Source organism: Pygoscelis adeliae, unplaced genomic scaffold (genome assembly GCF_000699105.1).
Source record: "Pygoscelis adeliae isolate BGI_AS28 unplaced genomic scaffold, ASM69910v1 Scaffold232, whole genome shotgun sequence".
Lineage (NCBI taxonomy): Eukaryota > Metazoa > Chordata > Aves > Sphenisciformes > Spheniscidae > Pygoscelis > Pygoscelis adeliae.
This window is the reverse complement of record NW_008824473.1, coordinates 2,991,695-3,006,756: the sequence shown is the minus strand read 5'-3', so window position 1 is coordinate 3,006,756 and position 15,062 is coordinate 2,991,695. Positions and strand designations below refer to the sequence as shown.

The window sequence follows — 15,062 nt, the reverse complement described above, 5'->3', positions numbered from 1 at the left end:
GACTATAATAGGATAATGTTAAAGATGAGAATCCTGTGTTTCAGATTTATATTTATATTCTGTTGAATGGTACAAATGTGAGAAGTGACTGTCGCAGGAATGGTTATCATGCTAAAAAGAGTTTGAGTTGCTTATGTGAAGAGCCACTGACAGTATGACAACAAGCCCAATGTCTTGATGAGATTAAGATTTGTCATGTATTCTGTCCTCTACCTCTTCCCAACGTTTTCTCACTTGTTTTCCCCCCAACTCAATAAACTAAACTACAGCTGTTATAGGAGGCTTTTATTTTGAACAAAATCAGTGAAAATACAATTTATGCTGAAAGCCAAAGTTGAGGCAAGTCACTTTTTTTTGTGTTGTTATTTGCTAGCTGTTGTAGGTGGGATCCACTCTTGTATCTTCTTGCGAGTAGTAGAGTAAGGTACGTACTGTCCAGGAGTACCACTCAGATTGAATTTATGGTTCTCCCAGATAAATTTACGAGCAACTGGTGGATGAGTAGTTGGAGGGTCATCCGTCATTGAGTGAAGCCAGCGATGCCTTAAGAGGAAAAAGACACACTGTTATTAGAGAACATTACATGATCTGTAACAAGCCTTCCTCCTGACTCCCAAGGGTTCTCCTCTGAAGAGACACTAAGTACTTATTTTGAGAGCGGGGAAAAATAATTTTAATCCAGTATGATTTCGAATGAGACTACAGGACACTGATTTAAAGTCATTACACAAACATAACTGATAAATAACAGTTCTGCTTCCAAGCAACTGAAAGCACACCTGAGTTTGAATTTCCTGTTCCTTTGAACGCTTAGTACTGGGGCAGAGAATATTTCATTGTAATGTGTTTGTATGGCCTTAACCAGCCAGCCAGGCCAAGGCAGGCACTACAATTGACAAAACCACAAGGTTTTGGTTTGTTGTCTGGGTTTTTTTTGTTGGGTTTTGGGTTTTGTTTTGTTTGTTTTTTAATTGCCAGAAGACTACGCTGCACAACAATTTCAATACCATCTGCAAAGCATTCATGAGGCTACCACTTGGGATATGGATTAATGATGCAGGTTCACCTAAAACAATCACATAAACGTTTACTGAATGCACAATAAAATTATTAATACCAATCTGTAATGGGGTAATTACCAAGTGATTATAGTGATTATCCTTTACCTATGAACTAAATGTCAATCCTCCCCTGTGCAAACAACATTAAAGATCAAGCAAAGTATCATCCATAACGATTTACTGAATGTACTGAAACACTACAGCAGGGATCAACTGAATTGATTTCATCCCATTTCTATTTCAGTGCCCAAAGCAACTTTCAAACCTGAATAATGTTTTAATTATCTGCCAATTTACATGTGCTTCATACTGTATGCACAGTTACAACAGAAGTGAGGTTATGACTTTTTTTGCAAGCTTATGTATTTTTTACTGAGGTAGAATTAAAGAGGCTTCTGCTAATCAGCTTTTGCCAAAGACTTGACCTAAAAATACGAAGTCTTCTATTCCAGTTGTTATTAGAAAGCCTAAAAATTGCATCTTCAGCTTTTAGCAACTAAGCCGGCATGCTTCAGTGATAGAGCAAAACAAAACCACAATACAAGTAGTGAGAAATAGACTGACAAGTATATTCTAAATCTGAAGAGCTCTACAGAAGGTTGATTATCTTTTCAGTCAAATAGCTTCTAGACATTTATTTCAGAAAAACTCACAACTTTGCATATAACTTTAGTACAAAATCTCACTTCAAAAAAAATGTCAGCCACATGTTCATTTTCTATAAGTAAAAAACAAACAAAAACCCCAAATGAAAGCCACACGTTGTAGGACTACAGACTGCCAGGAAACTGGCTTGAATACAAAACTGCACGGAACCGTAAGATCCTTTAAAAGTAAGAAGAAAAACCTTGTTTAGAGGTAAAGAATGGCCTCCTATGGGAAAAATCATCCACTTAGGAGTTTGAAAGTTATACGCACGTTCAGATGAAGTGACCCAATGCAACAGGAATGGGAAGGGGATCCCTCTCTTCCTTCCCCCACTCTCCTTTGTAAATCTGGTAGCATTTGAAGTACACATTTCCCACTACTTCTATTAAAAAAGAAGATTTTGGGTAATGATTTCTGTCTGGAAGAAGGCGGCCCCATAGCACTACTAATCACGATGTGGTCTGAGGATACAGGATCAAGCCTTGCTCAACTTTAAACCTGATATTACCAGCCTCTGAAATGCCCTGGCCACATCACACAAAGCTCTGACCTTAGGTGAACTCCCTCTCCCAATTCACACCGGTTAGAAGAATTTTGTGCACTAGTGTGCTTTACACCACCTGAGATATCACGTCCTATGACGGCTAGCATCAAAGTTGGCAGAAACGCTGTAAAACAGCTAACTTGACTGAGGTGGGATCGTATGCTCATATCCAACAAGCCGGCTCTCCATTGCAAACACAAAGAAACACACAGTTTGTGGCATGGGAGGAAGGGGAAAAGAACAGTCCATGTATCCATATACATTCTGCCAATACTGACTTAAGTACTGCATTTCAAAATGCTTCATAGTATCACTCCAGAGGAGCCTCAGCTTTTCAAAACTGCTTACCATAACATATAGAGGCAACTTAAACTCACACACCTTCACCTGGCGACGCTTCTGATAATAGTGGACAGGGATCCCGCAAACAAAACCCTATTTATGCACCTGTTGCCATGCCTCACCGTCCTCACGCTCCCCTGAGGGTTGTGCACACCAACAGGACAAACAGAAAATTGTCTTCTTGGGCAGAAATGCAGTTACAAAGGCCCTGAAAGACAGGCTGGAGCAGGTGGAGCACAAGAACTGTATTAAAGCTCAGTTAAAATCAACTAGATTTCAAGCTTGCATGATGCCTGGCACCTCTTTTGTTATGAGTGTACTTACATCATACACTCACTCCTTGAAACGTCAGAAAACTCATCACAATATTGACTTAATTACTCATTTAACTCGGGAGACAGAAAACAGAATAGTTTTATTCTGTCATTTAAACTACTCTTTTGCAGCTTTTCTAAGACTAAATCCATGAAGTCTTTTAAAATACAGTATTTTGGAGTAATTAAAGCATTTCTATATTGGCTTTCTGGATTTTCTGAAATTAAAAAATATCAGTACAAAATTGGGCTCAAATTTAAATAGATCAGCAAAAACACTCCTTAAACTCCCTTTTCTCACTGGAAAGTAGAAAAATAATTGCTCACCTACAAGACAATTCAGTACAGTCACAGGTACTGAAATGCCTGAAGAGATTTCACAAGTTTGTTTAGAACTCCATCCATTATTAAGTATGCTTATATTTAAGAGTTTCAGGGCTTAAGCCTGGTCACAACAGATTCCCCTCAGAAGCCTAACGGGTGACCTATAAAAGCATTTTGATTTGCAAAGAGTCTGTTCTCTCAAACAAAAGCTCCCACTCTCCACTTATGCAAAATATGTAAAAACTGAAAACTTTATTTTGGGAAGACTTTCCCCTTGACAGCCTCCCTCAAAGAGCCCTTTGAAGCCCTGACGTCTCATAGACTCTACTCCCAGATGCTCAAGAAAAGCTTTTCCTGCACTGGATTGAACAGCATGAATAATGAGATTGGACATCTTGCAGATGGCCGGATTTCTATACAAACTCTGCCTATAAATCCAGGCATGGAAAAACAGGATTCAAAAGCAATTAATGTCTTAAAACCTACAAAGAAGCAGACAACTTGCACAGAGCAATGGAAACCAGGAGGACAGCAGAAGCTCTGAAGAGGCTGAAGCAGCTTCCTAAATCACAGAGCAGAGTCACTACCAAGCAGACTGGGGCTAGCAAAGCCTCTGGACTTCTCCTTGGGTAAACAGATGAAAGACACCTCAAAGTATCTTCAGCTGCCCTCAAGACTATGTAGAATTTTCTCCCAAGTCAGACAAATATTTAAAAGCAAGGAGATTTCAAACTGAAGCTACAAGGGACCAGAGCCAATTATATGATGTACAAGCTGTCAAACAAGAACCGATGCTACACAAACTCCGTAGCTACTACCATATGTGCATCTGCAAGGTTCAGGCACCTTCTACGTAAGTTCAGGACGTTTGCCAACTTGCTAGCATCCAGTTTTTTCAACAAGTTAACTGTGTTGCAATAAGACAAAAGAGAAGTGAAGATGTGTGTTATGGTCAAAGGGCAAAAAGTATTTCAGTGCTTTCCCTGGTACTTTAAGTGAAGGAAAAATCAGGTATTTAACTTTGACTAGCATAAAAAGTAGCTTTTTTTATTTTAAAGATATTCTTCACTTATTATTCCAGGTCTATGTATGGGAAGAGAAGGGAAAAGGGACAAGAAACATGTTTTTATTTGTGTACAAATGGGACATAACTTCGATTTCTCATGCAAGCTACTATGAGATACCATTGTATAGTAATGAGACAGCATCCCATTTACCTGAAAACACCACATCAGCATTTATTCTAGTTATAAAAATCTCAAATTTATTGTGAAGCTACTGAAAGGACGGAAATTTTACTCCCCCATTCCTTTTCAGTTCAATGTTTGTTTTGTTTTCCCTCGCAGGCAGACCTGAAAAGCAGCAGTTTTACAGGAGAATAGCACATTTCTTTACATTGCTTCAGACCCAAGGAAGAGTCAGCTACATCCACATCACTCCCAGCAGACAACTGCTTAAATTGTTACAGAATTGCTGTAATACTGGCTTGCTCATCTTCCCAAACCAAGTTATACCAGTGAAGATGAGTAGAAATTTTTAGTGGTAAGGATAGGAATGTCTAATCTTCATCACTTCTTCTCTAATTTAAACCTACTGCTTCCTATTCCACGCATCTATCTGTGAAAGACGGACTATGCCTTTTTCTTCCTCAAGAGATTAAATGCTTCAAGATTATACCCATGGTCATCTCCTCTCCTTTTTAAGCAACCCCAAATCTTTCCAACTGTCTTCAGAGGTCTGATTGTTCCTGCTGCTTTTCCCTAGGCTTCTTCCACTGGTCAAGCGCTATACCCTATATAAGTCTTCCTGGTAATAAGCAGAAAAGAAGAGTCACTTTGCATGAGTGCAGGCAGTAATTCTTTCTACTTCTCAGGAAGGCACACTTCTTTCCCAGTGGTATAATGTGGACTTACTCAACCTGCCATCACCATAAAACCCACATCATCCTGCAGCACTGCTAGTTGCTCTCCTCCTGCACACCGTAAAGTAAGAGGCTGCTGGTGCCAGAAAAGCAGGGTCCTGCCCTCCGTCTCTACACCCAGCCATATGATTTCACTCCTTTTCCTCTTGTGACCACGAAGTGAGACAATGCAACTTGCCATGTTGCCAAACTTAAAGAGTGCAGATAATCTGCAGCTGGTAATAACGTTCATGAAAAAAGCAGCACTGAGCTCTTTGATTCATCTAGCTATATCTTACACCCCTAATATTTCACTTCTCTGTGCAGCCTTTTATTAAGGGGGAAAAAAGCTAACACTGCTTTAAGCACACTTCCTTACTAACAAACCTGCCCAGAACATTTCACCTAGGCTTCAGCTTGCCTGTGATCCAAGACTGCTTCTACCAGGGCAGGTGGGAGGGTGGATGGAGAGAACTATAACCCCTATGGCCCTTGCCCTAGGAAGAGAGCAAACTGCATTATTATCAAGAAGTACACATTCAAGATAGCTAGTTTTTAACTATGAAAATTCTTTGCCTGTGAAAATACTTTTGGTACCCTAACTAGTACTCAAAAGCTGTTCAGGGATTCCCAAGGAGTCGCAGGTTCTTCTTAATCTTAACGCTAAGATTTTCTTCCCTGAAACCGTTCAAAAGCTTTTCTACAGAGACAAAAGGATAAAATATTAAACCTGAAAGTCATTTATCCATATCATCTTCCTGCTTGGTTTTTGATTATTTCTGAGAAAACAGAAAAAAGTTTTGCTCGACAAGTTTTCACCTGTACACAAGTTGTGACTACACCTCAATGTGAGCACATGCATGAAGCAGCATATGCCAGTTGTATAAAATGGTCCCACCTGGGACTCCTGGGGGTGATTTGCTAACTGTAGTATTTTCAGGTTGGGAGATAAATGAATGAGGAACAAAAGGCAATACTGGGCCTTCTAACGTAACAGTAGAATGGAAATAAGCTCACCACACAGCCCAATGACTAGAGCAATTTGGTAGTAGAGACATCTATGAAAGCACTAATTAGAGTGCATACAGGCATTGGTATAAACAGATTTAACTTTTATTGTTTGTATGTTCACAGAGCACACCCGATCAGTGTTCACAAACGGAAGTACCAAGTTCCTGCAAACAACATGCTCTGAACAGTAGGAAATGAAACAAGTATTCTGGTATTGCCCAATATCTTGTATAGCATTACAAGAAGATTAACACTAATCATTCCCAATGCAAGTATTGAGGGAATTTAAAAAAAAAAAAAAATCTAATTAACTTGTCTCCAACAAAGTAGATACCAACAACTTCTTATCGAAAAGAAAGCCCAGAGTGACAAAGAGGTTAAATAATACAACTAAATCAGAATAAACCACAAGCCTACATATTCTGGTATGGCAATGTTTTAAAAAAGCAACAGTCTCAATTCCCTGTATAGCAGACATATGTCAAAACAACTCTTTTCATTTCCTTCAGACTGTGATTTCAGTACATCTATTGTCAAAAGACATTACATCAATTATTTCAGAATACTGAAAATATTCAGTAGTTCCTAAAACGGTATTACAATATGTTACTACATATGAGATGTTTTTTCTTGCTGCTTTTTCCTTTTCTCCAGTATCTGACAGGAGGTAAAGGGTAGCTAAATGAATTCTCATTTTATTTTTTCCAGACAGTTCTTTTCAGAACTTTTCAATATACCAAAATGCTTTTTTCCAATTCATCATGCATGATGAGGTCCACCTGATTGTATTTCAACAATCCAAGCATTCATATTCCACAGTCCTGAAGGCAAATGACTGACCACAAAATTATACTTTAAGATGCACAGTATATTCAACAACCAGAAACATGGAGAAAACACAAACCAGAAACCTGTAGTATGACTTATACTGAAAAAAAAGAAAGGAAGAAAGTGCTTTTCCTGCACATCTGCTAGTGTTCTCTATACTTCCCAAGAAAATAGTGTAATCGGTACGATAATCAGTAGTGTAATCCTACATACAGTAGGATTTTTAAAAGAGTACTACAAAATCATTACAAACTAGTTAGCATTACTATTTAAAAAAGGAAAATCTGAAATCTCTAGGTTAGCCCTGGTCTTAAACCTCGATTTTGTTAAAACTGTCATCTTTAGGCATGACAGTTGCAAAATATTTTCTGAAAGTAACACCAGCATAAACAGTGCAGTAAAACCTGCTTCCACCTGCAGAGGGTGCAACAACATACCCACAAAATGCTCTACTGAGCTGAATTAACTAAAACCCCCAGTCAAAAATCAGTGTTTAGAAGAAGTATTCAGATCACAACCCAGCTGTTACAATAGTACTTTATATACTTCCCAGTTGACCCAAGGACAGCAAACCTGTCTCACCTTTCCATCTGTTGAAGGGAAGGCTAGTGCTTTAAGAAATAAACATTTTTTACAACTGACAGGACAGATACTACTATACTATGGACCAAATTAATCTCTTTGTTCACAGAAGTAATTTCACACAATCTAATTTATTTCCAACAAATTTCTGGGTCCAAAAAAACCACTCATTTCCTGCGTAGTTGCACAACCCCAGTGTTACACTGACAGCAATTTGTACAATATATTAACAGTCTCAATTCAGAAGTCTATGCCATGTTAAAAATTTAAGACAGTATACCAATCAGATGAAAAAAATAAAATACAGTCTTACAAGACATTTATTCCCAGTCAAAATATTTCTATTTTTAAAGATGTATCTAAACAGTACTGAATTACAGGTCAGTGATGTAGATGTGTCATGAAGCTAGGATTCCTACATAAGAATAAACATCTAAGGTTGCCATGGGACATACAAATTTATCAGCAATTAAAAAAAAAAAGAAAAAACTGAACAGTACTGCACAACTAAGTTTCCTGACAAAAATACCTTAGACCACGGGACTGTTTACCCTTTCGTGCCCCATTGCACTGACCAGTCTTGAAAATAATGAAACGTTGATAGGAAAACAAGTTTTTCTACCTCACTAATTTATGGGATCTAAACAAGCTACTTAATCCTAGAAACATCCCTTTGATACTCAGGAAGAAACCCTTTATCGAGGTTTGTAAGGACACAATAAACAACACATAAGCACAAGCAAAGAAAAACAACAACAAAACCCGTGCCTCAAAATAAGGAAAATCTTGAAAACCAGCATATTCTAATAGTGAAAGGATAAAAACTAGAACCAAACAACAGTTATTATGCAGATAACAAGGAACATGAACATGCTAGTTTCGGAGATTCTCATGTCACTTCTAAAAAACAATGCCATTAAGCTCTTACTGGAGAAGACGTAAAAAAGCATTAACTACATCAAACATAATTTTAAGGCTGAGAGAAGTTGAAACAAAATTGACTACCTAGACAGTCTACCCACGCATTTCTCAAATGTTCTAATGAGAGCCACAATTTAGGAGTTTGGATAATCAATCTCAGCCTCGGCACAGAACTTCTATCACAGGAATAATAAAAACCAGTGTTCACCAATGCTCAGTCTACCCCAGCACCTCTTACTTCATATCACCTTTCATTGCTTTGTGGCTGAAGTGCTATTCATATTCCTCAAGAATGAAGTAGAGATTGCTTTTGCTAGCATACACTGTTACTTTATTTGGTGTGTGTTTTTCCTGAGTCCTTTAGGAAGACAAAAAGAGTATTAACAGCTGTGTGGCCAGAGACCTTCTGGAACTCAAGGTTGTATAGAATTATTACTGAAATGCATGGACAGAAAGTAAAACCTTAAGAAAAATTATAGTCAAGGAGCAGTCAACACACAGAGCATCCTGGTCCTTTGCTGTTCATCATCTTGTAGAATATCAATGTATATCAATTGAAACAATTGTGCTGTTAATGGCTGTGGATTAAGGAATGTTGTTCCATCATTGCCTTACGTTCTTCAGGTTCTTGTCTAGAATGGATAATAAAAATATTTTTTCTACCTCTGGCTGCTCAATGCTATTGTAGGCTTTGCTAAACCATTACGATGAAATCACAACTAATAAGGAAAATTGGAAGACTGGCTTGACCTGCTCAATCTGGCTGGCAAAATGCTTTTCTCATTCCAAGAAGCAGTGACTGTGACTGTCAGGACAGTGAGCAATAGAACATATAACATTATGAATGCAGTTCAAAATTAAAAGTAACCAGTCTGAAATCTTCTGGTCATATATAAGACAGCTGCATCCAAGAAAACTTTATTACCATAAAATTGTTTGGTTTTTTTTTAATCTTCTGCTTTGTAATATAAGAAAATATACAGGCAATTACACAATTGGTACCTGTCCACATTATTAAGCTAAATGGTTTACCATTCAGGGGGCACCATACTTCCATCAACTTCCCAAAACGTATTTTTGCCATTCATTTCATTAGTATAGATGACCCATCTGTGTCGACCTTAAGTAAACAAACAGAAATATTGTATTAGCTCAAAAAAATAAATTATTTTCATATAAAGGAGAGAATTCATGAAGACACAAGGAAAAGAATTTTGACTAAAAGTATCTACCATTATGGGCACTTACTTCAAAGTCAGTACAGCTTTTATTTTCTAAGTCTTCTGTATTTCCACCATTTTTTATTATTTTTTATATATATATATAAAAAATATATATTTTTATATGGCTGAATCTAACGCTCTCACAAGGAAGCAAGTTTTAGCTATTGTATAAGTAACGGGGAATAGGAACTTAGAAAATTTTCAGGCAGAGAAACAGGTTTGGGGATTTTTTTCCCTCGTTAGGAGGAGTCTTTTCCAGAAGGACATTGCCAATAGCAACCTAAGATTAAACTAAGTTTCAGCCATATAAAACTACCAAGCAACGTTTACCAGCAACTGCTTTCCCCAGGTACCCTACAAGTTAACCTACAGTAGGCAGAGCTTGGCCTAACCAGCATATTAATTGCTCACGTGTCACCTTCATTGTTTTAGGTACTACCTTTTTAAGTACTCTACAAACATTATTTAAAATTCCATTACTTAAGGTAACAGGAATTTTAAGCTAACCTGTGTTTCTTTGTCCCAAAGTGATCATATAAGTACAGCTGTGAGGCAGTTTTAAAGGCAGTTCTCTTTCTTCCCCCACCTGTTAAGCTATCAGCTTTTAGGTCAAGGACCAAATTCAGCTCTCAATCACATCATCATATAGGCATACCTACATGGAGAGCAGCTGACTGGCTTATATTTATCGATATTTATTATTTCAGATTGACCATTTTGCAAACGAATTGAGGGAAGCAGTAGAGAGACAGAAGATGTCAAAGCATTTCTATGAGCCCCCCCTCTCTAAGACTCACACAAGTCAAGTGCGAGGAAGTCTGGCAGGCAACAAGTTCTATTTCACTAGCAGAAACTACACAAGCTATACAAAGTTGGACAGTCAGCTGGGAGGTGTTCACGTTAGCACACATACCAAAGAAGTTTCTTTTGTCTTCATAGTATTTGTTTCCATATTTGTCAATTCCTATCAGCGTACCAGTCTTCAAATCATTGACCCTGTGAATTCCCAAAACAACAGTTTCAACTGACATCATCTTAGAATGAAGTTGTGATAGAGGTTTCTTAGGGGTTGGTAAAAATCTGTAATGAAAACTCTTAAACACACATATATGTAAAGCTATTCAAAAAACTGTTCAAGCTTAAGGACTGCAAACCATAACCACCAATTCCTGCAACTAATGTCAGCGTGCCTTTACTGTGTGCCCCACTGACAGGATAATAAAAGTCATACAAAAAGGCTTTGGGGGGCTATTATTTATTTAAAAGCTCTTTATAGTGGAAGATAAAGCAACTCTGCAATATAGCACAATTTGACACCCACAAAACTTTAAATACTGTGGAAGGGAGTCCCTGAGACACATCTTAATTCACTTAGTTAAAGATGTTACCATCCTTCTCAACTATTTGTTACTACCATTTCAGCTTGAATTGCCAGGGACAGTGGTCAGCACTGAAGCAGCTTAAGAGATCTCACATGTCTGTGTGGGCACTAACCTCCAGGAGTGGAACAGTAATATTTTGAACCATTGTACCTGCTTGCCAAGGAAATGCATGCTAAACCCTAAATTGCAATTGTTACTTTCTAGCTTTTGTGTAACTGTGAAAGATGCAAGCATTTACCCTGCCACTCTGGGAGACTTACACTGACCCAGGTAAGGTATATACCAGTTTCAACTCTTTATACAGAACATATTTTAACAGTGCTGTACATATCAATAATTAAACTGAACCTGTGATTTACATTCTATTGACAAAACCTTAAAATTACTGAAGTGCTCTTTGCCCCCTAGATCTGCACCTTTGCTTTCCTTTTTACTGACATTTATCCCAGGCAGAATTACATAAGGAAAAGTTTACTCTCAAAGGTTTTAGTTGTTTGTAGTATTATACACACTCTCAACTCAGTCCCAAGTGACAGAAGGGATGTGCAAATGCACGCTTCCTTAGTTGGGAGTTTAACTATATAACCCACAGATAAAGGGTTTTTTTGTTGTCTTTTCTCCCAGGGTGCACGAAAGCGATAATCACTCCACCAAGTACTCATTTTAAACCTCTGTGGTCCCAGGCAGAAAGATTCTCTGACACAGCTCTCCTCTGTCAAAGAAACACTCAAAGATCTCTGGCTCAGCTATCCAATCCTGAGCTCCCAGCTTCAGAAAAGAAGAGCCATTTCACTGCTGCTCTCCCTTCCTTCGTCCCCTCCCGTTCTTGTAAGGGTTCTTATGCCCTTGTCCTGACTACATGCCCTGAATACTGGTATCAAACACTAAGAGGTATTTATGGCTTCCAGAAGACATTTTCCAGCCAATTTCGCTGAGTTTTGAGTAAGGAGAATGTTTCCAGGCACAGGCTTTTAATAATTTGACTTCTACTGCATAAAACATGTTCCAGCTGCCTTAGTGGGAAACATATAGAGAAAAGCAGGGAAATTCAGAATAAAACCCTTGCAGAGAAAGAGTCTCCTGACTTGGGTAAATCGTTTTTCGAAGTTACCCGTAATTACTTCTCAAACACATCAATTGTTGCAAGAAAGATACACCTTGATTACTCCTCCTGTAAGCGCCAAGTCTGTTCCTTGAGCTGGAACAGAAGATTCAATGGCTTGAAAGGTGAAGGGGAGGCAGCAGCTATGTTTGTGGTTGGTACAGTTATGAGGATCAGGTGTGATTCTCCACCTAGCACACCTCTCTTCTAACTTCAGTCTTCTGAAAGAAAAAAAAGAGCACTGCCTCCAGTCTTGCCTGCTCCCTTTTTCTGCGTGGTAGAAAGGTGTCCACACAGCCTGTGATCTTTGACTCACAAAAGCTCCCTGACAAGACATTCATTAAGATGTGCTTAGGAAGAGGCACTCTGGTGAAACCTAATACTCAAACTCTTCTACACTTTTATTTCCCCAGCTCCATTTCTTCTTGAGAACTGCCAGCATAATAGCTACAGCCTGAGAAGGGAAACAAAGTGGAGAAGACAACTTGAGGGGGATGACAGAAAATAATAGTAAAATACTAGCCAGGGAAATCATATATTGTCTTGACTTATACTGCTTAACAGCTTGAAATTTCCCTCTAAAAAGTTGTGCAAGAGGAAGGTCTATCTGACCTGCTTTCTACAGTGGAAACAGAAAAGCCAGAAGCCGCCTGTCACCACAGCTAGTAGGAATACAAAGTTGAGACCTCCCAAAAGTCGAGCTGACTTCAGAAAAGCATACAATATTGTGCCACAAAACAAATGAGAAAATAATTTAAAATGTATAATAATTGTAAAATGAGCAATACATTTGACTGACAGGAAGAAGACAACATGCTCAGCGGAAAGAAATACAGAGCTCACTAGTGACATTCCACAAAGAATGTTGAAGTTCTGTACTGTTTTCAGGGCTGGAGTGATACCACCAGAATGAAATTCAATGGTATGAAGGTCATAGCACATAGAGTTAATTTCCTTCCTAGTAGCTGGTACAGTGCTGTGTTTTGGATTTAGGAGGAGAACAATGTTGATAACACACCGATGTTTTAGTTGTTGCTGAGTAGTGCTTACACTAGTCAAGGACTTTTCAGCTTCTCATGCCCTGCCAGCAAGAAGCTGGGAGGGGGCACAGCCAGGACAGCTGACCCAAATTGGCCAAAGGGATATTCCATACCATATGACATCATGCTCAGTATATAAACTGGGGGGAGTTAGCCAGGGGGTGGGGACCGCTGCTCGGGAACTGGCTGGGCATCAGTCAGCAGGTGGTGACCAATTGCATTGTGCATCACTTATTTCATATATTCTTTTATCATTATTATTTTTGCCTTCCTTTTCTGTCCTATTAAACTGTCTTCACCTCAATCCATGAATTTTACTTTTTTTTTTTTTCCTCTCCCCCATTCCACTGGAGGGGGGGAGTGAGCGAACGGCTGTGTGGTGTTTAGCTGCCTGCCGGGTTAAACCACAACACACAAGGTGATCCACCTGGAGACTAATAAGATCTGAAGCACTGCCTGTGTAATCACAAGGAAAACATCTAGATGTCACAAGGCAATAATGAGCTGCCAATTAAGTGACACATGGGGAAAAAAAGACAAGCTGATCCTAGGATGTACCAGGTGAACTGAGCTGTCTTCAGTGAATAAAGCAAGCTCTCAAGCCACTGTATGAAAACACTGATGAGGCCTGATCAGCAACTGTGTAAAATGTTACGTTTAACTGTTCAAAACAGATCAATTTAAACTACAAGAAATAACAGAAAAAGGGCTATTATGATGACTGGAAAAAAAAGTCTTCAAGAAGGCTCAGAAAGCTCGGCTTGTTTATTCTAGTGTAAGAAAGCCCTTGACATATAGCAGGGAACTTTACCTTTGTGAATCCTCCCTATCCCATACTCCCGACTTCCCGCTATTGATTAAAAAAAGGCTTTTTGGCTACGAGATCAGGCCTACAACATTCACTGCACCCTGAAGAAATGTTCTATTACTTTTCCAAGACCAGCTACAAAGATAACACAGGTTACTGACACTGCCGAATTTGGATCATGTACAATTCAGACTTCCATCCTACCTTTCATTAAGGATCTGAATGAAAAAGAGTACCTTAGTAAGCCTGCAGCTCCTCCTATTTGGGAGGAGCTTCAAGCACGCTGTATCACAATTCAAAATACTTTTCACAAGGTAGAAATGAGATGTGAATGGGGAAAAAAAACAGGAGAAAGTTTAATGTGGACGAGTGCAAGGTTCTGTGCTTGGAGAACAAAGTACACAGACACGACTGGAAACACAGGCTGCGACTAGTTCTGCAGAAAATGTCACTGGGGCTAGAGGGCATCCAAAGCTGAGCACAGGTCAACGGTGACAACCCGTTGCCAAAGAGGCTGACGTACGGTTTGAAGTGTTAAACAATTACAGCCGGTAAGGCAGATGAATTAATTCTCAGCTTTACACCACAGGATTTCAGCAGAAGCATGGCTCTCAGATTTGCACACCAGACAGTTCAAGAAAGCCGTCACCAGCCTGAGGTGATCCAGAGCAAACAGCCGGCGGGCCAGCACGATGGTGGTCCACAGAAGCACAGGAGGTGGCTGCAGCAGAGCGGAGCATCACCACGGCGGACACGGCTGTGGCAACAGGACTAAGAAGGACTGAGGCTGGATACCGGGAAAACCTGCCTGGGCAATACTGACAGCTCAGCATCGAGAAACCCACTAAAATACCTAAAGAAGAGAAAACAACCGCCGGAGCCTGCCTGGGGAACGCTCTGACCACAGCATCCGCTGCCGACTGGGACTCAGGGGGGGGAGCCGTACCGCCCCAGCACATCGCCCCTCGGGGCAGCGCACGGAGGCCTGCACGGAGCGGCCTCCTCCTGAGGCCTGGCCCGGCACCGCACACC

The 15,062-nt window shown here is 39.5% G+C and overlaps 1 protein-coding gene across 1 annotated transcript; it reads right to left on the bottom strand.

The window, feature by feature from the left end:
• Positions 1-266: 266 nt before the first annotated feature.
• NDUFA12 (NADH dehydrogenase (ubiquinone) 1 alpha subcomplex, 12) lies at positions 267-14,989 on the bottom strand. The gene is made up of 5 exons (XM_009321356.1): positions 14,977-14,989; positions 14,267-14,288; positions 10,612-10,694; positions 9,508-9,595; positions 267-543 (listed from the first exon to the last, which is right to left on the bottom strand). Exons 1-5 carry the CDS (start codon positions 14,987-14,989, stop codon positions 363-365), a joined length of 387 nt encoding a protein of 128 aa, XP_009319631.1. The 3' UTR covers positions 267-362.
• Positions 14,990-15,062: the final 73 nt, after the last annotated feature.

Bases quoted from the DNA above. Each gene is read 5' to 3' on its own strand.
- NDUFA12 (XM_009321356.1), bottom strand. The intron at 10,695-14,266 runs GTACTCTTTTTC...GGGAATTCACAG, and splicing joins GGAGCTGCAGGCTTACTAAG to GGTCAATGATTTGAAGACTG. The intron at 544-9,507 runs GTAAACCATTTA...TTTCCTCTTAAG, and splicing joins AGTATGGTGCCCCCTGAATG to GCATCGCTGGCTTCACTCAA.